The 20446-nt window shown below is 57.6% G+C and overlaps 1 protein-coding gene across 4 annotated transcripts; it reads left to right on the top strand.

Annotated features, from left to right (window-relative positions):
- The first annotated feature begins 1008 nt into the window (after nt 1-1008).
- IQCE (IQ motif containing E) lies at nt 1009-18944 on the top strand. 4 transcript variants are annotated; one of them, XM_061556756.1, is made up of 21 exons: nt 1009-1260; nt 2523-2603; nt 3655-3700; nt 5236-5370; nt 5614-5739; nt 5974-6161; nt 6946-6996; nt 7125-7195; nt 7886-7958; nt 8592-8641; nt 9427-9635; nt 9796-9854; nt 10859-10971; nt 12111-12200; nt 12622-12715; nt 13028-13312; nt 16988-17011; nt 17139-17204; nt 18036-18136; nt 18323-18366; nt 18709-18944. In XM_061556756.1, the coding sequence occupies exons 1-21, from the start codon at nt 1171-1173 to the stop codon at nt 18753-18755; spliced, it is 2043 nt and encodes a 680-aa protein (XP_061412740.1). In that variant the 5' UTR covers nt 1009-1170; the 3' UTR covers nt 18756-18944. The 4 variants fall into 4 exon arrangements, with proteins under 4 accessions (XP_061412740.1, XP_061412755.1, XP_061412734.1 ...); XM_061556771.1 differs by having other exon boundaries at nt 1009-1194; nt 9424-9635; nt 18709-18943; XM_061556750.1 differs by having other exon boundaries at nt 9424-9635; nt 18709-18943.
- Nucleotides 18945-20446: the final 1502 nt, after the last annotated feature.

The following is a 20446-nucleotide window of genomic DNA, read 5'->3' as shown; positions in this document are numbered from 1 at the left end:
TACAAACTGGCCCGATTTCTGTCTGAGACCTTACAACCATTCAATGGTAAGACCACCTCCGCTGTACTCAACTTAGCTCACTTGGTATCGTTAATTAAGGACATCTCACTATCTCCAGGTGTTCATATTCTTAGGTTTTTTCGGTAAAGTCACGTAGGTAAAACATTAAAATTAATAAAAGTAAAATCTAGTATCTCCAGGTGATTTGCTCGTTAGTCTCGACGTGGTCTCTTTGTTTACCAAACTTCCTGTGATTGACACGATTGCAATCATTGAAGATTTAGTCCAACAAGGACTGAATGCTGATTGTACCGGCTGTTTACCTTCGCCCGGGGTAGAGCCCCCCCCGTGGGGGTCCCCTCGTGGGGAGGGGCATGGAAGGGGAGGGACAGAGAGGGGGAGGGGCAGAGAGGGGGAGGGGCAGAGAGGGGGGGGGCAGAGAGGGGGAGGGGCATGAAGGGGGAGGGGCTGTTTACCTTTGCCCGGGGTAGAGCCCCCCCCGTGGGGGTCCCCTCGTGGGGAGGGGCATGGAGGGGGAGGGGCATGGAGGGGGAGGGGCATGGAGGGGAGGGGCATGGAGGGGGAGGGGCATGGAGGGGGAGGGGCATGGAGGGGGAGGGGCATGGAGGGGAGGGGTATGGAGGGGGAGGGGCATGGAGGGGGTGGGGCATGGAGGGGGAGGGGCATGGAGGGGGAGGGGCATGGAGGGGCATAGAGGGGGAGGGGCATAGAGGGGGAGGGGCATAGAGGGGGAGGGGCATGGAGGGGGAGGGGCAGAGAGGGGGAGGGGCATAGAGGGGGAGGGGCATGGAGGGGGAGGGCATGGAGGGGGTGGGGCATGGAGGGGGAGGGGCATAGAGGGGTGGGGCACGGAGGGGGAGGGGCATGAAGGGGGAGGGGCTGTTTACCTTCGCCCGGGGTAACGGCGTCGCTGCCGCTCCCTGCCCCCCCCCCGCTGCCCCCCCGCTGCCCCCCCCTGCCCCCCCCCCCCCCCCGCTGCCCCCCCCCCATCCCTCCCAGTCTCCCTCTGACTCTCTCCACCAGCACGATCTCTCCGCTCTCCCCGTCTCCACCAGTTCTCTCTCCTCTCCCTCCCACTGCCATCACCATCATCAACATCATTCCCCCCCTCGTCTTCTTGCTCGCCCGGGGACGAGAGGAGACGCAGCCATGCCGAGCAGCACCGGGGAGCCGGCGGGTCACGCGGTACTGAGGCAGCGCGGGCGGGCTGGCGGGCCCGCGGGCGGGCAGGGGGACCAGGCAAGAGCGCAGGCTTCGTCTCGGCATAGGCCCGCGGAGAGTGATGAGTTGTAGCGGTGGGGGGGGGAGAGCGGCGTTTGAGGTGAGGAGAGGTGAGGATGAGGTGAGGATGAGGTGAGGAGAGGTGAGGATGAGGTGAGGATGGTGCACGAGGAGACGGTGAGGGGAGAGGGTGAGTGGGGAGAGATAAGAGTGAGAAGAGGCTGAGTTACGAGGTGTGTTGAGTGAGGCGAGGTGATGGTTGAGGTGATTGTTGAGGTGATGGTTGAGGTGATGGTTGAGGTGATGGTTGAAGTGATGGTTGAGGTGATGGTTGAAGTGATGGTTGAGGTGATGGTTGAGTTGATGGTTGAGGTGATGGTTGAGGTGATGGTTGAGGTGATGGTTGACGTGATGGTTGAGGTGAGGGTTGAGGTGATGGTTGAGGTGATGGTTGAAGTGATGGTTGAGGTGATGGTTGAGGTGATGGTTGAGGTGATGGATGAGGTGATGGGCGAGGTGAGGGTTGCGGCGATGATTGAGGTGATGGTTGAGGTGATGAGTGTGATGGTTGAAGTGATGGTTGAGGTGATGGTTGAGTTGATGGTTGAGGTGATGGTTGAGGTGATGGTTGAGGTGATGGTTGAAGTGATGGTTGAGGTGATGGTTGAGTTGATGGTTGAGGTGATGGTTGAGGTGATGGTTGAGGTGAGGGTTGAGGTGATGGTTGAGGTGATGGTTGAGGTGATGGTTGAGGTGATGGTTGAGGTGAGGGTTGAGGTGATGGTTGAGGTGATGGTTGAGGCGATGGTTGAGGTGATGGTTGAGGTGATGGTTGAGGTGAGGGTTGAGGTGATGGTTGAGGTGATGGTTGAGGCGATGGTTGAGGTGAGGGTTGAGGCGATGGTTGAGGTGATTGTTGAGGTGATGGTTGAGGTGATGGTTGAGGTGATGGATGAGGTGATGGTTGAGGTGATGGTTGAGGTGATGGTTGAGGTGAGGGTGAGGTGATGGTTGAGGTGATGGTTGCGGTGATGGTTGAGGTGATGGTTGAGGTGATGGTTGAGGTGATGGTCGAGGCGATGGTCGAGGCGATGGTCGCGGTGATGGTTAAGGTGAGGGCGAGATGATGGTCGAGGTGAGGGTCGAGGCGAGGGTCGCGGCGATGGTCGAGGCGATGGTTGAGGCGAGGGCGAGGTGATTGTTGAGGTCATGGTTGAGGTCATGGTTGAGGTCAGGAGGGCGAGGTGAGAGTCGGGCTCGCGTGCCGTTTTCGCCCGCAGGGAGACGTGGACGTGCGGTCTCTCGACTCGCGCTCCTCCTCGCCCGACCCCGCCACCCCCCTGCGCCGAGCCTCCCTCAAGGTACACGTCTGCCTGTGTGTCTGTCTGCCTGTGTGACTGTGTGTCTGTCTGTGTGTCTGTCTGTGTGTCTCTCTGCCTGTGTGTCTGTCTGCCTGTGTGTCTGTCTGCCTGTCTGACTGTGTGTGTCTGTGTCTGTCTGTGTGTCTGTCTGCCTGTGTGTGTGTCTGCCTGTGTGTTTGTGTGTGTCTGTCTGCCTGTGTGTCTGTCTGTGTGACTGTCTGTGTGTGTGTCTGTCTGTGTGTGTGTCTGTCTGTGTATGCGTGCGCCTGTGTGTCTGTCTGCCTGTGTGTGTGTCTGTCTGCCTGTGTGTGTGTCTGTCTGCCTGTGTGTCTGTCTGTCTGTGTATCTCTCTGCCTGTGTGTCTGTCTGTCTGTGTATCTGTCTGCCTGTGTGTCTGTCTGCCTATGTGGCTGTCTGTCTGTGTGTCTGACTGCCTGTGTGTCTAACTGCCTGTGTGTCTCTCTGCCTGTGTGTCTGACTGCCTGTGTGTCTGTCTGCCTGTGTGTCTGTCTGCCTGTGTGTATCTCTGCTTGTGTGTCTCTCTGCCTGTGTGTCTCTCTGCCTGTGTGTCTGACTGCCTGTGTGTCTCTCTGCCTGTGTGTATCTCTGCCTGTGTGTCTCTCTGCCTGTGTGTCTGTCTGCCTGTGTGTCTCTCTGTCTGCGTGGGGAGTGGTGGTGTAGCGGTTAGTGCTACGCTGCGCCACGAACCCAGCATCCCGTTTTAAATTCTCGCTCATGGCCAACACCAGTGACGATTATCTGAACTGGTCCCGGGCCTTCCCTAGGTCGACTCAGCCTCAAATAAGTACCTGGTCCCGTGTGTAAATATCGCCACTGGGGAGACAAAGGCGGCCGGGCGTGGTGTTGGCTACCAACCCCCTCGTGCGCCGTGTTGGCCTTTATAGGTGCTCGCTAACAGCACTTGCCCCAACAGTTTGTTAAGGCTATAGAGGGAATCTTAGTCTTTGTATGTATCTCTCTAACTGCCTGTCGGTCTATCTGTAGGTGATGTCGAATGCTGACCACGAACTCTTCCTTTGCTACTTTTCAGAGCAAGAAGTCCACCAAGGGAAGCAAAAAGTTGTCCAAGTCCGCCAGTAAGTTTCACCTGCGCAGCTCAGCCTGGTTCACGCTCACTCTGCAAGGGCACCGTGTGTATGAACAACAAAAGAATCCTCCGGCATTGTGCTGTTTCATTGCTTTCATGGCTTTATTTTGGTGAATTTCGAAAAGTTTTTTGGTTTGGCCATGTTTGTTTGTTGTAGTACGGAGTTAGACTGATGGCCTTAATCTAAGTTGTCTTGTGGTTGTTGTTGTTTGACTTGCATCCCACTGGCATTTTTGCACACAGCGTTGGTGTACGATGTTTTTTCTGCAATATTTTGCTGTCTTTTCTTGGATTTTCTGTTTGCACTTAGTCATATATTCACTTTAATATGTTTTCTTGTTCATGTTTTTGTTTTTTGTTTGTTGCACCCGATTCAAGAGCCGAATGGCTCGCAGGGCTATACCTAATAAATGAACTTGAACTTGTTATGAGGAGGTGGTGCGGCCAGAACCACGCCCAGCAGCCGCCTTTGTCTCCACAGTTTGGATGATCGCACGCTGCATGAGCTAAGACTTCATTGACCTCCAAGAGGTCAAGGGCTGGTTTAGATATTGGTTCATTGATGGGAGTGTGTGTATGATTGTGTACGTGTGTGAGTATGATTGTACGTGTGAAGGGGTGTGTTTATGATTGTTGTGGGGAGTGGTGGTGCAGTGGTTAGTGAATTGCACTACGAACCTGACAACCCGAGTTCGATTCTCGATCATAACAGTGTCAAATGATCTGAACTGGTCCTGGGCCTTTCCTAGGTCGACTCGGCCTCAAATGAGTACCTGGTGCGATGTGTAAACATCGTCACTTGGAAGATAAAGGTGGCCAGTTGTGGAGCTGACCACCCACCCCTTCATGTGCCGTACCAGCTTTTATAGGTGCTTGATAATAGTACTTGCCCCAACAGTCCATTAAGGGCTATATAGTGTATCTTTGTCCTTGTTTATGATTGCGCAGTGGTTAGGACACTGCGCTATGATACCGGTGACACGAGTTCGATTCCTGCTCATGGCCAACATTGGTCGCAAATATATGAACCAGTCCTGGGCTTATATATCTGAACCAGAGGGGGCTAAACAGGCCCGGCATGGTCTACCAAAAAGATGAGCCGATGACTGGTACAAGTGGTGTCAAGATTGGCCTCTGTGGAGGAAGCTCATGAAGGACGCTACTGGGCAGTTAGAGGCAGTCGTCCTCCAACAACAGCGGAGGGCAGAGGAGCGACGCTCACAACAACAAACGGAGCACCGGGCAGATAAAACGCAAGTTGGTAGAGTGGAAAACACAGGTGGTGCATCTGTCAATCATCTCAGGCAGTCAACCCATAATACTTGGGTCTGTCCTGTGACTTCCCTTCCAGCAGTGAGCCTTTCACACTTCACGTCGCCTCAGGATGCATCTAGCCTGGCACAGTTGCCATGGTGACATCATCTCCACTTGGTGGCAAATGGCGGTTGTTGTTCTGCCGTTGCCACGCCGTAGCGAGGCGTGTCTTGTGTTGCTGCAGTGGTCGTTGTTGTTGTTGTGGTTCAGAGTCCCCTTATGAGGGTGGAGTCCCTCGTGGCGGCGCCTGGCGCTCACTCACCGGCTCGGTCACCGCGTACGCCGAGCCCATGGGGACCCGGACACCACGACAGATGTGGCTGCACTCACTCCGCCAGGGCAATGGTGAGCCGGCCCCTTACTAGTCCACCTGCTAGTTCCCCTGCTTGTCCATCTGATAGTCCTTACCCTAGTCTACCTGCTAGTCTACCTGCTCGTCCAGATCTGAGTCCAACTGTTAGTCTCAATCCCTCGGCTAACCCTCCTCCACACTAACCCCTGGCTGGCATTGCCACCAGCCCGTCGTTCCCACAGACTGCACCGCGCGTGACAGCGATTGTGACGTGTGCGCACGTGTGACGCACGCAGGGCTCACTCAGTCCCTGAAGAGGCCGGGCTTCGAGAGCGCGGGGGGCAATGGGAGCGGAGTCCCCGACTACCTGAAAGAGGCGCTGGGCATGACAAGGCCCCGGCACGCACGCTCTTCCCACACCGGTGGGCACCACGGCCGTACTGTTGTTACCACACCACCGTCGTGACACCGTCATACTGCCTGTCTGTCTTTGTGTGATACAAACTGTGAGTGTGGTGTGGTGTCTACATGTATGTATGTTTGTGTGCAAGTGTTTGTATGTCTGTATGATTGCCTATCTGCCTCTGAGAGGCCAGGGTGAGACTTAGAAGGCCCTATAGGGATGAGTGCATGTGTGTGTGCGTGCGTGTGCGCAGGCTACGTGCCCGGAACCCCCGACTACAAGGAGCGCGAGGCGATGTACGACGAGATCCTGGAGCTGAAGAAGGCACTGACAGCTGAGCGCGCGGCGCTGGAGACGATGCGCACGCGAGCCCGGCGCCTCGAGGCCGAGGGGGCACGCAAGGACAAGCAGCTGGAGCAGCTGCTGATGCCGCAAGCGCAGGTCTGGAGGAGACTCGGTGACGCGTGCACAGAGAGGGAGACGGGGAGAAGGAGAGAGGGAGACACAATTATAAGACGCATCCACACAGAGATACAAACAACAACAGCTGCCATCTGCCAGGGGTGTCACCACGATGCTTGTGCCAGGCTAGGTGCACTCTGAGGCTGTCACATGAAGTGTGCAAGGCTCGCTGCTGGCAGGATCTCATGGGACAGACCCAGGTGCTGTGGGTTGACTGACTGAGATGATTAACAGATGCACCACCTGTGCTCCCCATTGCCAAATTGCTGTGTTTTAACCACAGACACACACAGACAACTATACACAGACACACACGTGCCTGTGTGTACACACATAAAGATGACAAAGATCCCCCGTATAGCCTGAACAGACTGTAGGGGCAAGTGCTGTTAGCGAGCACCTATGAAGGCCGGAACGGTACACGAGGGGGTGGGTTGTCAGCACCACGCCCGACCGCCTTTGTCTCCCTAGTGGCGATGTTTACACACCGCACCAGGTACTCATTTAAGGCTGAGTCGACCTAGGGGAGGCCCAGGACCGGTTCAGATAATCGTCACTGGTGTTGGCCGTGAGCGGGAATCGAACCCGGGTCGCCAGGTTCATAGCGCAGCGCGCTAACCGCTACACTACCGCTCCCCACACACACACACACAATCACATGCACAAACACACGTAACACACACCTGCAGGTACACACGCGCACACGTGTGTACCTGCGGGTGCCCACACCTCCACTGACAAGTGTGCCGTGTGTGACGACCAGGGGTCGGAGTTCACCCGCAGCCTGGGTGACCGCAAGAGGGAGTCCGGAGCGGTGAGGCTGCCAGACGCATCGTGCCCAATTAACGAAACCATTCAGTCGCACTCAGACGGTGGCCCCGCTCGAGTGGCCGAGTGTCACCTCGCCTGCCCCCTCTCCCTCCCCGTCTGTCGGTCTCCCAGGTGATTAACGGCCTCAAGCAGAGGGTGCTCAAGCTGGAGCAGCAGTGCAGGGAGAAGGACACGGCGCTGACGTGAGTAACATCGCCACGGCCACCACCGCCTCCTCCTCCTCCTCCCTACACCAGCCACCACCCTCCCCGTCCCTCCCTCCTTCCCACCATCCTCTCCACTCAGCTCCTCTGTGATTTATATCTGCTTCATTGCTGAACTTGTTGTTATGCTATTGTTATTCTTAGGTTTTTTCGGTAAAGTCACGTAGGTAAAATTTTTTAATTAAATTAATAAAAGTTAAATACTTGATACAGCTATCGTGCTGCGACGGTTCCACCTGAAGACGGAAGCTTGTGTTGCCTCCGAAACGTCGTGATTTTTATTTTATTTTTATTTTACTTTTATTAATTTTAATTTTGTACCTACGTGACTTTACCGAAAAAACCTAAGAATATGAATTCTTGCAGTCACGAAAGCTTCAAATCTAGAATTAAGTTATGCTATTGCTTTTGTCATTGTAGTAACCCAGGTCACTTTTGCAAATGGGAATCTATGCTGGTTTCTATAGTTCTCACCTGGTTACACAAAATCAACTTGAAACTTGATCCCCTTCCTCCTGCACCCCTCCTACCTCATACCACCCCCCTACACCCACCCCCCCACTCCCGCCCACTTCTCTTCCCGCCTCCCTTGCACCTGTGTGGTGCACATGCATGTGTCTTTGCCCATGTGTGTGCTGGATGTGCATATGCTGGATGTGCGTGACCCAGGCGTCTGCGGGAGGATGTGCGCTGTACCAGCCTGGAGGAGATGCGCGTCGCAGCGGAGACCTACCTACTGGAGGTCCCTCCCTCCCTCATTTTCTTGCACAAATAAACAATTTATCTACCAATTAATTTAAAGAATTAGAGGGCTTCATTCAGCAGCACGGGATTAAACATCGACTTAAAGGCTCTGACACCTTGAAATCTTCCTCCTTCTCCCTCCCTCTCCTTCACTCTGTCTCTCTTTGTTTTCTCCCTCCAATGGTGTTGAGGTTGCTGGTGTGGGGAGCGGTAGTGCAGCGGTTAGCGCGCTGCGCTACAAACCCGGCAACCCGAGTTCAATTCCCGCTCACGGTCAACACCAGTGACGATTATTTGAATCGGTCTTGGGCCTCCCCTAGGTCCACTCGGGCTCAAATGAGTACCTGGTGCGGTGTGTAAACATCGCCACTATGGAGAAAACGGCAGCTGGGCGTGGTGCTGGCCACCCACCCCATCGTGTGCCATGCTTGCCTTCATTAGTGCTCGCTAACAGAACTTGCTCCTAAAGTCTCTTAAGAGTACACGGATGATCATTGGTGAAGATGAACATGCTGGTGATGGTGGTTAAGATGACGAGGAAGAAGGTGGTGAGGATGCTGGTGGTGGTGATGTTGGTTAGGATGATGATGGTGGTGAGGATGGGTGAGGATCGGTGCCCCTCTCTCTGCAGATCGACCGGTTGAGGGAGGCGCTTGCTGCCGTGGCTCCGACCCCAGCGAGGTACGCACAGTGGGCGACGTGGCGAGATGGACGCACGCAGCGCGTGGTCCTCTGGATCGTAGTTTTGGCGGTCGCGGTGCTGGTGGTTGCAGTGATTGTTGTTGTTGAGTTATTGTAGTTATTGTCGTTGATGGGCTTGTCGTAATTATTTATTGGTTTAGCCATGTTTGTTTGTTGTAGTACAGAGTTAGACTGATGGCCTTAATCTAAGTTGTCTTGTGGTTGTTGTTGTTTGACTTGCATCCCACTGGGATTTTTGCACACAGAGTTGGTGTACGGTTTTTTTTCTGCAATATTTTGCTGTCTTTTCTTGGATTTTCTGTTTGCACTTAGTCACATATTCACTTTAAGATGTTTTTTGTTCGTGTTTTTGTTTTTTGTTTGTTGCGGTTGCACCCGATTCAAGAGCCGAATGGCTCACAGGGCTATACCTAATAAATGAACTGGAACTTGATTTAGTTGTGGTCGTTGTAATTGTTGTTATTGGGTGTCAGAATCAGTCTTTATTTAGACTGGAGAGGAATCCGATAAGATATGAAGCTCTTTTTCACAGATGTCCAGGAGGGGCGAGTCAGCAAGTTAAAGAGTAAGCGAGTAACCAAGTATGCAAGTAGCTAAAAATAAATGTAAACAAAGTCGACAAGTTCGTACATTCCTGCTAATCTTTCAACACTAAATGCAACCTTGCAGTTGTTGTGGTTGTGTTTATTGATGAGCAATGGCAGTGGTATTGGTTACCGTGGCATTGTTGCCATGGTATCGATTGCTTGTGTTGGTTGCAGTAGGGAAGGAGGCGCTGCAGGTCGGCACAAGGAGAAGGCGTTGGGTGCCGCGCTGCGCCGCCTCTCGGAGAAGCACGCGCTGGTGCAGCAGGACAACGCCCGACTGCGCTCCGAGCTCAGCGTCGCACACGCAGCTCCACCGCCAGTACCACCGCCAGCACCGCCACACACGGGGACCAGTGGCACCACCGCACCGCAGCAGCAGCAGCCCGGTCAGGCCAGCACCACCCGGCACCACCCGGCACCACCGGCAACACTCTGCACCACCCAGTACAACCCCAGCACCACTCAGCACCACTTAGCGCCACCCAGCACTGCTCAGCACTACATCACTGGTTGTCTTGATTGTTGTTAATGTTGTTGTTGTTTCAGTGCAACGCGAAGCTGGGAACCGCACCGTATCGGCTCGCCGCACGGCAGCGCTGGAGGAGGTGACCCCACACTCACCGTGCTCACCGTGCTCACCACACTCTCCTTACTAAACATTCTGCACTCACCGCAATCTTCATTCCGGGTGGTTGAACAGGGTTCTTGGTCACCTCGGTCATTGCCAGACATCACGTGTGTGTGTGTGTGTATCTGTGTGCGTGTGTCTTTGATGGCTGTATCAGAGGAATTTCAATCTGCACCATTGGAACCTCCTGTGCCAGTAGCAAAATATGATAATTGTTTTTTTACCCTTTTATCTGGCAACAAAACTGACACCTTTTTTACAAGGAGTCATGATTGCGTTGACCACAATACCTGCGGTCGGAATGCAAACAAAAAACACAACTCTGATAATGTATGCACTGTCCTTGAAATTGATTGGTCCACACCCGAGACAGTTTTTCTTAGAGCCTCGTCTCACATGGTGTTGGTCCAACACTGAGTGAACTTGCCAATGACTTGTACCAGTGGTGTTAAAATCGGCCTCTGGGGAGGAGGCTCATGAAGGATGCTACTGGGCAGTTGGAGGCAGTCGCCCTCCAGCAACAACAGACGGCAGAGGAGCAATGCACAACAAGTTGGCACAGTAGAGGGCACAGGTGGTGTAGCAGCCAGTCATCTCAGTCAGGCAACCCGTGCCACCTGGGTCTGTCCCGTGACCTCCTACCAGCGGTCGTTTGACCGTTCACGTGGCCTTAACTTGCACATAGCCTGGCACAAGCGCCGTGGTCATGTCACCGCCACTTAGAGACGAATGGCGGTTGTTAGTATTGGTATTGGTCTCCAAATGGAGCGGTGCCGCAGTGGTTAGTGCAGTGCGCCTTGAACCTGGCCAACCATAGCCAACATCGTGACGAATATTGAACTGGTCCTCAGCCTGCCTGCCCGAGGGCGACTCGGGCATGGTGCTGGCCAGCTTTCATAGGTGCTTGCTAACAGCACTTGCTCCAACAGTCTGTCAAGGCTATATGTGGGGGGTGGGGGGGCTTTGTCTTTGTGCGTGCAGGGTTCTGCTGGTGCGGGTGGCGAGGACGGGCAGGACGCGGTGCGTCTGCGCGGCGCCGTGCGGCGTCTCAAGGAGGACAGGCGTGCGCTGCAAGGAGAGCTCGCCCAGAGGGAGTACGTGTGCACAAAGATAAAGACAAAGAAAGCCCATGTAGCCCAACACACGCTGGTTGGGGCAAGTGCTGTTTGCGAGCACCTATGAAGGCCCGGCACGGTGCAGACACACGGTGGGGGGTTGGTGTAGCCAACACCACGCGTGGCCACCTTTGTCTCCCCAGTGGCTATGTTTGCACACCTCACGAGGTACTAATTTAAGGCTGAGTCGCCATAGGGGAGGCCTAGGACCGGTTCAGATAATCGTCACCGATATTAGCCAATGCGAAGTGCGCTAACTACTGTGCCACCACTTCCCATGTGTACACAAAGATCCCCCGTATAGCCTTAACAGACTGTAGGGGCAAGTGCTGTTAGCGAGCACCTATAAAGGCCGGAACGGCACACGAGGGGGTGGGTGGCCAGCACCACGCCCGACCGCCTTTGTCTCCCCAGTGGTGATGGTTACTCACCGCACCAAGTACTCATTTCAGGCTGAGTCGACCTAGGGGAGGCCCAGGACCGGTTCAGATAATCGTCACTGGTCAGTTTAACACGTAGGCTTTCGCGACCAATGTTATTCATAATCAACGTTTTTGGGTTTAGATCGCGTTTATTTATAAATGTGTCGTAACCCTCCACCACCCGACACGGCCAATCAGTAAAAATGTGTCACGTTGACAAAGACAAATAGTTCACTGCTTTAGCCCACCGGTGTGTTGAAGCCACTTCACCACTGGTACAAGTCATTGGCAACACACCGGTGGGCTAAAGCAGTGAACTATTTGTCTTTGTCAACGTGACACATTTTTACTGATTGGCCGTGTCGGGTGGTGGAGGGTTACGACACATTTATAAATAGACGCGATCTAAACCCAAAAACGTTGATTATGAATCGTCACTGGTGTTGGCCGTGAGCGGGAATCGAACCCGGATCGCCAGGTTCATAGCGCAGCGCGCTAACCGCTACACTACCGCTCCACACACGTATTCACACACGCATGGACACACGTGGAAACATGTGTCCACACGTACACACACACACACGTATAGAAGTGTTTGAACACACGTACACACGTATGAACCCTCATAGGTGCTCGCTAACAGCACTTGCCCCAACAGTGTGTTGAGGCTATATGGGGGTTCTTTGTCTTTGCCAGCAAGGAGATCCAGCAGCTGAGGCGGGCGACCTCTGATCTGGAAGTGGAAAATAAGCGACTGTCGGTGCGGCACGCGGAGGAGCAAATGCGGTGAGAGGAGACACAGGGACACGCGTAGGCGCGGTGTGTGGAGGGGCTGGTGCGTGTCTGTGTGTGTGTGTGTATGGGAAGCGGAAGTGTAGCGGTTAGCGCGCTGCGCTATGAACCTGGCGACCCGGGTTCGATTCACTCACGGCTAACACCAGTGACGATTATCTGAACCGGTCCTGGGCCTCCCCTAGGTCGACTCAGCCTTAAATGAGTACCTGGTGCGGTGTGTAAACATCGCCACTGGGGAAACAAAGGCGGTCGGGCGTGGTGCTGGCCACCCACCCCCTCGTTCGTGTACCGTTCCGGCCTTCATAGGTGCTCGCTAACGGCACTTGCCCCGACAGTCTGTTAAGGCTATACGGGGGATCTTTGTGTTTGTATGTGCGTGTACATGTGCGCGCTGTCCTCTGGCCTTGCACAGAGAGGAGGTCCGGGCTCTTCAGGAAAAGTTGCGGTGTGTGGAGCGGGAGCTTGAGGAGGAGCGGAGACGTGGGGAGGAGCGGAGACACAGAGGGGTGTGTACGCAGCTCGGGGCACAATGGCTGCTGCTCACAGTCACTCGCCACGTTACTTTTGGTTTTTCACTCGAGAGCGGTGCAGCCCTCCCTCCGTGTGAGGGAGCGGCCCGCGGAAGCGAATATCACAGAGTTACCTCTGAGAGCCCTTATTCAAATGACCTCAGGTTCACGAACAGTAGAGGGCAGCACCGTCCCACCCACGGTGCGGAGGCCATGAAGGGAATGGGGTGGGGGGACAGATTCACAGGTTCACAGGTTCACGCCCCCTGACCCCACAGCGACATCACCCCTGGTCCGTTCGTCTCGCAGGAACGCGACCTAAGCCCCGCCACTGCTGGCACCGCGAGCCAATCCCGGCACAGCTCTTCAGACTCGCAGGGACGCAACGGCCAATCGAGGCAAAGCTCTACGGACTCGCAGAGACCGAGCGGCCAATCGCGGCACAGCTCTCCAAAGTCGGACAGGGGCAGCCGATCGCGGCCGTGCTCGGCGAGTCCCGAGCGAGGAAGAGGACGGAGCGGTGCCGCTCAGCGGGCGAGGAGAGCCGAGGCAGCCGTGGTAATCCAGCGGCAGTGGCGACGCCACCGTTATACGGTGAGGGGGGGGACGCACTCTCACCATGGCACCATCGTCAGAGTAAAGCACGGGTGGGAGTGAGGCGCGGGTGGGAGTGAGACGCGGGTGGGAGTCAGGCACGGGTGGGAGTGAGGCGCGGGTGGGAGTGAGGCGCGGGTGGGAGTGAGGCGTGGGTGGGAGTGAGGTGCGGGTGGGAGTGAGACGTGGGTGGGAGTGAGGCGTGGGTGGGAGTGAGGTGCGGGTGGGAGTGAGGGGTGGGTGGGAGTGAGGCGCGGGTGGGAGTGAGGTGCGGGTGGGAGTGAGGCGCGGGTGGGAGTGAGGCGCGGGTGGGAGTGAGGTGCGGGTGGGAGTGAGGGGTGGGTGGGAGTGAGGCGCGGGTGGGAGTGAGGCGCGGGTGGGAGTGAGGCGCGGGTGGGAGTGAGGCGCGGGTGGGAGTGAGGCGTGGGTGGGAGTGAGGCGCGGGTGGGAGTGAGGCGCGGGTGGGAGTGAGGAGCGGGTGGGAGTGAGGCGTGGGTGGGAGTGAGGTGCGGGTGGGAGTGAGGGGTGGGTGGGAGTGAGGCGCGGGTGGCAGTGAGGCGCGGGTGGGAGTGAGGCGCGGGTGGGAGTGAGGCGTGGGTGGGAGTGAGGCGTGGGTGGGAGTGAGATGTGGGTGGGAGTGAGGCGTGGGTGGGAGTGAGGCGCGGGTGGGAGTGAGGCGTGGGTGGGAGTGAGGCGCGGGTGGCAGTGAGGCGTGGGTGGGAGTGAGGCGTGGGTGGGAGTGAGGCGTGGGTGGGAGTGAGATGCGGGTGGGAGTGAGGCGCGGGTGGCAGTGAGGCGCGGGTGGGAGTGAGGCGTGGGTGGGAGTGAGGCACGGGTGAGAGTGAGGCGTGGGTGGGAGTGAGATGCGGGTGGGAGTGAGGCGCGGGTGGGAGTGAGGCGCGGGTGGGAGTGAGATGCGGGTGGGAGTGAGGCGCGGGTGGGAGTGAGGCGCGGGTGGGAGTGAGGCGTGGGTGGGAGTGAGGCGCGGGTGGGAGTGAGACGTGGGTGGGAGTGAGGCGCGGGTGGCAGTGAGGCGCGGGTGGGAGTGAGGCGCGGGTGGCAGTGAGACGTGGGTGGGAGTGAGGCGCGGGTGGCAGTGAGGCGCGGGTGGGAGTGAGGCGTGGGTGGGAGTGAGGCGTGGGTGGGAGTGAGACGTGGGTGGGAGTGAGGCGCGGGTGGGAGTGAGGCGTGGGTGGGAGTGAGGCGCGGGTGGGAGTGAGGCGCGGGGGGGAGTGAGGCGCGGCTGGGAGTGAGGCGTGGGTGGGAGTGAGGCGTGGGTGGGAGTGAGGTGTGGGTGGGAGTGAGGCGTGGGTGAGAGTGAGGCGTGGGTGGGAGTGAGGCACGGGTGGGAGTGAGGCGTGGGTGGGAGTGAGGCGTGGGTGGGAGTGAGGTGCGGGTGGGAGTGAGGCACGGGTGGGAGTGAGGCACGGGTGGGAGTGAGGTGTGGGTGGGAGTGAGGCGCGGGTGGGAGTGAGGCGTGGGTGGGAGTGAGGCGTGGGTGGGAGTGAGGTGTGGGTGGGAGTGAGGCGTGGGTGAGAGTGAGGCGTGGGTGGGAGTGAGGCACGGGTGGGAGTGAGGCGTGGGTGGGAGTGAGGCGTGGGTGGGAGTGAGGTGCGGGTGGGAGTGAGGCGCGGGTGGGAGTGAGGTGTGGGTGGGAGTGAGGCGCGGGTGGGAGTGAGGCGCGGGTGGGAGTGAGGTGTGGGTGGGAGTGAGACGCGGGTGGGAGTGAGGCGTGGGTGGGAGTGAGGCGTGGGTGGGAGTGAGGCGCGGGTGGGAGTGAGGCGCGGGTGGGAGTGAGGCGCGGGTGGGAGTGAGGCGCGGGTGGGAGTGAGGCGCGGGTGGGAGTGAGGCGCGGGTGGGAGTGAGGCGCGGGTGGGAGTGAGGCGTGGGTGGGAGTGAGACGCGGGTGGGAGTGAGGCGCGGGTGGGAGTGAGGCGCGGGTGGGAGTGAGGCGCGGGTGGGAGTGAGGCGCGGGTGGGAGTGAGGCGCGGGTGGGAGTGAGGCGCGGGTGGGAGTGAGGCGCGGGTGGGAGTGAGGCGCGCGTGGGAGTGAGGCGTGGGTGGGAGTGAGGCGTGGGTGGGAGTGAGGCGTGGGTGGGAGTGAGACGTGGGTGGGAGTGAGGCGCGGGTGGGAGTGAGGCGTGGGTGGGAGTGAGACGTGGGTGGGAGTGAGGCGCGGGTGGGAGTGAGGCGCGAGTGGGAGTGAGGCGCGGGTGGGAGTGAGGCGCGGGTGGGAGTGAGGCGCGGGTGGGAGTGAGGCGCGGGTGGGAGTGAGGCGTGGGTGGGAGTGAGGCGTGGGTGGGAGTGAGGTGTGGGTGGGAGTGAGGCGTGGGTAGGAGTGAGGCGTGGGTGGGAGTGAGGTGTGAGTGGGAGTGAGGCGCGGGTGGGAGTGAGGCGCGGGTGGGAGTGAGGCGCGGGTGGGAGTGAGGCGCGGGTGGGAGTGAGGCGTGGGTGGGAGTGAGACGTGGGTGGGAGTGAGGCGTGGGTGGGAGTGAGGCGCGGGTGGGAGTGAGGTGTGGGTGGGAGTGAGGCGTGGGTGGGAGTGAGGCACGGGTGGGAGTAAGGCGTGGGTGGGAGTGAGGTGCGGGTGGGAGTGAGGTGCGGGTGGGAGTGAGGCGCGGGTGGGAGTGAGGTGTGGGTGGGAGTGAGGTGCGGGTGGGAGTGAGGTGCGGGTGGGAGTGAGACGTGGGTGGGAGTGAGGCGCGGGTGGGAGTGAGGCGCGGGTGGGAGTGAGGCGCGGGTGGGAGTGAGGCGCGGGTGGGAGTGAGGTGCGGGTGGGAGTGAGACGTGGGTGGGAGTGAGGCGCGGGTGGGAGTGAGGCGTGGGTGGGAGTGAGGCGCGGGTGGGAGTGAGGCGCGGGTGGGAGTGAGGCGTGGGTGGGAGTGAGGCGTGGGTGGGAGTGAGGCGTGGGTGGGAGTGAGGCGCGGGTGGAGTGAGGCGTGGGTGGGAGTGAGGGGTGGGTGGGAGTGAGGGGTGGGTGGGAGTGAGGTGCGGGTGGGAGTGAGGCGTGGGTGGGAGTGAGGGGTGGGTGGGAGTGAGGGGTGGGTGGGAGTGAGGTGCGGGGTGGGAGTGAGGCGCGGGTGGGAGTGAGGCGTGGGTGGGAGTGAGGTGTGGGTGGGAGTGAGGCGCGGGTGGGAGTGAGGCGTGGGTGGGAGTGAGGGGTGGGTGGGAGTGAGGGGTGGGTGGGAGTGAGGCGCGGGTGGGAGTGAGGCGTGGGTGGGAGTGAGGCGTGGGTGGGAGTGAGGCGCGGGTGGCAGTGAGGCGTGGGTGGGAGTGAGGGGTGGGTGGGAGTGAGGCGCGGGTGGGAGTGAGGCGTGGTGGGAGTGAGGCGTGGGGTGGGAGTGAGGCGCGGGTGGGAGTGAGGCGTGGGTGGGAGTGAGGGGTGGGTGGGAGTGAGGCGCGGGTGGGAGTGAGGCGTGGGTGGGAGTGAGGGGTGGGTGGGAGTGAGGCGCGGGTGGGAGTGAGGCGTGGGTGGGAGTGAGGCGTGGGTGGGAGTGAGGCGCGGGTGGCAGTGAGGCGTGGGTGGGAGTGAGGTGTGGGTGGGAGTGAGGCGCGGGTGGGAGTGAGGCGTGGGTGGGAGTGAGGGGTGGGTGGGAGTGAGGCGCGGGTGGGAGTGAGGCGCGGGTGGAGCTGGGGGTGTGCATTACTCATGCATGGCTCTCGCTTTGTGTTGCAGGAGAAGAGTGACGAGATCGACGAGGTGAGTGTGTGTGTGCATACAGTGTGTGTGCATACAGTTTGTGTGTACACACATTCCGTGTGTGTGTTAATGTCTTGTGTGTCCGTGCCTTGCATGTACACTCATGCCATGTGTGTGTGCGCATTAGGCAGCACAGCTGATCCAGTCTGTGATGCGAAGCCACGGAACTCGACGCCGCCTCCTCATTGAGCAGGTAGCGGCACAAACACCTCTTATCTATGCAGAGACACAAAGACAAAGGTCCCCCGTGTAGCCTTTAGCGAGCTGCACCTATGAAGGCCAGCACGGCACACGAGGGGCTGTTGTGGCCAGAACCGCACTTCCCGGCCTTTTCATGCCTCGTGTAATGTTTACACACTGCACCAGGCACTCGTTTCAGGCTGAGTCAACCTAGGGGAGGCCCAAGACTGGTTAAGATAATCATCCGTTTTGTTGGCCGCGAGTGGAACTCTATCTCGGGTCGCTGAGTTCACAGCGCAGCACACACTATAACCGCTGCTCCACCGCTCTGCGTGCGACACGCCGGCACGCACGAGACCCTCGCGGCCATTCTGACCGCAGGATGATATCCCGTTGTGCACGAGGAGACCCACGAGCGCGTGGGACGCCGATGCGTCCAAGGGCCACGGGCCTCCCCGATGGCCTCTGCCCACCACGTGCTCAGCAAGTGGAGGCCTTGCATGCTCCGATTTCGTAATCTCAGTCGAAGTGATCTCCAAATGAGCATTGAGGCATTGGTGCTCATCTCCCGTTTACAGCCCTGAGCCACTGGTGGCAGGGGTGAGTATATCTGTATGGCGATTCACTGTCGGCTTACCCACAAAGTGGTACTTATTGTATCGACCCCAGAAGGATGATGGGCTGAGTCAACCCATAACCAGGATGTGAACTCGCAGCCTTACGATTGCGAGCCGCCGCTCTACCACTGCCGGTTGTGTCCAGAGTCAACGCGCTGTCATTGGCTGCGACGTGCAGGCATGAGAGGAGGGTCCCTCACGCACGGTCCGCTCCTCCTCTCTTCCAGGGCCCCGGCCACGCCGCAGAGGAGGGGGCAGACCCAGCCATCGTTCTCATCCAATCGGCTGTCAGGGCTCACATCGCAAGGCGTGCACAGCTGGAAAACAGGTAGCCAATCAGGAGGCTTCCTGTGCCGTGCACCTTTCCCTTATGATGGTATGACGATGTCTTGTGTTGGTATTATGATTGTATGATGATGGTGGTGGTGATATGGTGATTGTATGATGATCCATTGTGTTGATATGATGAGCCCTGCCCCGTTTCAACTCTCTGCACTCATTTTCTTACGAACAGAGCCCAGGCCGAGCCGACCTCAACATTCACGCCCTCGCCAACCGGTAAGGAACACGAACCACACCACAACCATATTTCCACCATTTTACACTCGCCAGTCGCTCACCGCTAACAAAGGCCTCGCACTCATCCTGGACTCCCCATTATGCTGATACACGTGCTCTCCGCACGCCTGGCAGGTGCATGGGAGCAGCGTGGTCGAGCGTGCTGCGATATCGGAACCTGCTTTGCTGCATGCTGTGATGTCTGCTATGCTGTGTACTATGCCGTGTACTATGCCGTGTACTATGCAGTGCATCGCGTGCTATGCAGCGCACTTTGCCCTGTGCTGTGTACTATGCCAGGTGGTAAGCACTGTGCTGTGTGGTGTGCTGTGCCGTGTGCAGGCTATGCAGTGGATACGGTGGGGGCCACTGCGCGGCTGGCACTGTGAAGGCCATGCCCCCCTCTGCCCCCCCCCTCCGCCCCCCGTGTTTGAGGGCCCCCCACTCTCTGGTGCAATAACCGCGGAGTCCTCGGTGAATTGTTGATGACGCCGATTGCGGGTGTTGATTGGACAGGGTGTGTGATGCTGGTCGGATTGCGTTTGCACTGGCGATGTGAGAGTCACATTCAGAATAAAGTGAGTTGGCTGTCTCCGCTCCTTGCGTTGCTCTCCGTGTGTGGATTGTGTCTTTGCCTCTGGCTCTGTGGAGCTGCCGTCTCCTCCAAAGAGTGAATCTGGACACGTTTCCCAGTCGGCCGTTGGGCTATCCACACGGTGCAGTGCTGTGCAATAAAGTTCAATACAACACCGGTAGCAAATCTCGGCACAAACGAAATCCCGCCACCCGAACACCGATGCAAAGTCAAACACGGCCCGGTGGACACGCCAGTTGAGTCGAGTTTGGTTAACCAGGTGAAAAGTCAAGAGACCAGGTTGAAGCTCATTTGCACGATAGACGTCGGGCATTTGTCTGCTACCAGTAGGGGGCGTTGATTGCTGCATTATAATCCCAATTGAGTAATCCGCGGCGTAAATTTTCAATGTGGCAAATTTGGACCCCGACGCCGGCACGCAATAGCCTCCTCTTGCGAACGACATCACGGGATCTTTTAACATCCGCTGTGAAGCGGAAAGTGCGCAGCATTACGACTGTTACTGTGGCTATTACGCCCACAGTAATAACCAGGGATGCCTGTCAGATTCGAACCGTGCACCTCTGCAACAAGTGAGCAATGCGCCACCGCTGAATGACGTCGCAACCCTCGAGTGACTCAAACCATCATGCATCCGAGGTCGATAAAAAATTAGGTAGCACTTAAGTCAGTAGTGGTTGCCTATGGATAGACTCGCACTTGCCATAGGAATGTGGAATTTTACAATTGGTTGTGGGGCTGTTGACGGAAAGAGGGGCACCATTTGCTCGATGCTCATTTGAGTAGGAGATCAACATCACCTATAACCTGGCCACCTCTGTGACCTCGAAGCACATGGGGTTCTGATCGATGCTGTGGTGGGTTATCCCCGAAGTGGGATGAGTGATGATGAGTTTGTTCGCTGATGAGGAGACCCGCGTGTGCTTCGATGAAGAGGGCGGTTTGTGTGCAGCTTGGGATCTACAGTTTCGGAGGCCAAGCGCCAGGCAGCCAGCAGGTAACGGCACCATCAAAGTTGTAATATAAGTGAGTGGTTACTATTACAAGAGCTTGGGGAATTATGGAAGGGAATTCTAAAGTGGTGCAGTGCATGGGAAGAAGAGAATCGAGGCGAGTGGGTGATTGAGTGTTTCGATGTGACCCGCAGTGTGGTGGTTGAACACAAGTTTGGATATCTTCTTGGTTCTTTCGGTAAAGTCACGTAGAAGGGAAATAATACAAATAAAACAAAATAATTCTCACGCCGTTTCGGCCACAACGCAAGCAGCCGTCCTCAGGTGAAGAACAGGTCTGTCGGAAAGACAGACACTGTCTTTCCCCTAACCTTAACCCGGCTGCTTGCGTTGTGGCCGAAACGTCGTGAGAATTGTATTTTATTATGTTTATTTTATTATTATTTTATTATTTCCCTTCTACGTGACTACCGAAAGAACCAAGAAGTTGAATCCCTACAGTCACGAAAGCTTTAAATCGAAATGTGGATGA

The sequence above is a fragment of the Lethenteron reissneri genome, chromosome 3 (genome assembly GCF_015708825.2).
Source record: "Lethenteron reissneri isolate LAM-NWPU_2019-01 chromosome 3, ASM1570882v1, whole genome shotgun sequence".
NCBI lineage: Eukaryota > Metazoa > Chordata > Hyperoartia > Petromyzontiformes > Petromyzontidae > Lethenteron > Lethenteron reissneri.
The sequence above is the reverse complement of the archived record's forward strand: the minus strand, read 5'-3'. Positions and strand labels throughout refer to the sequence as shown.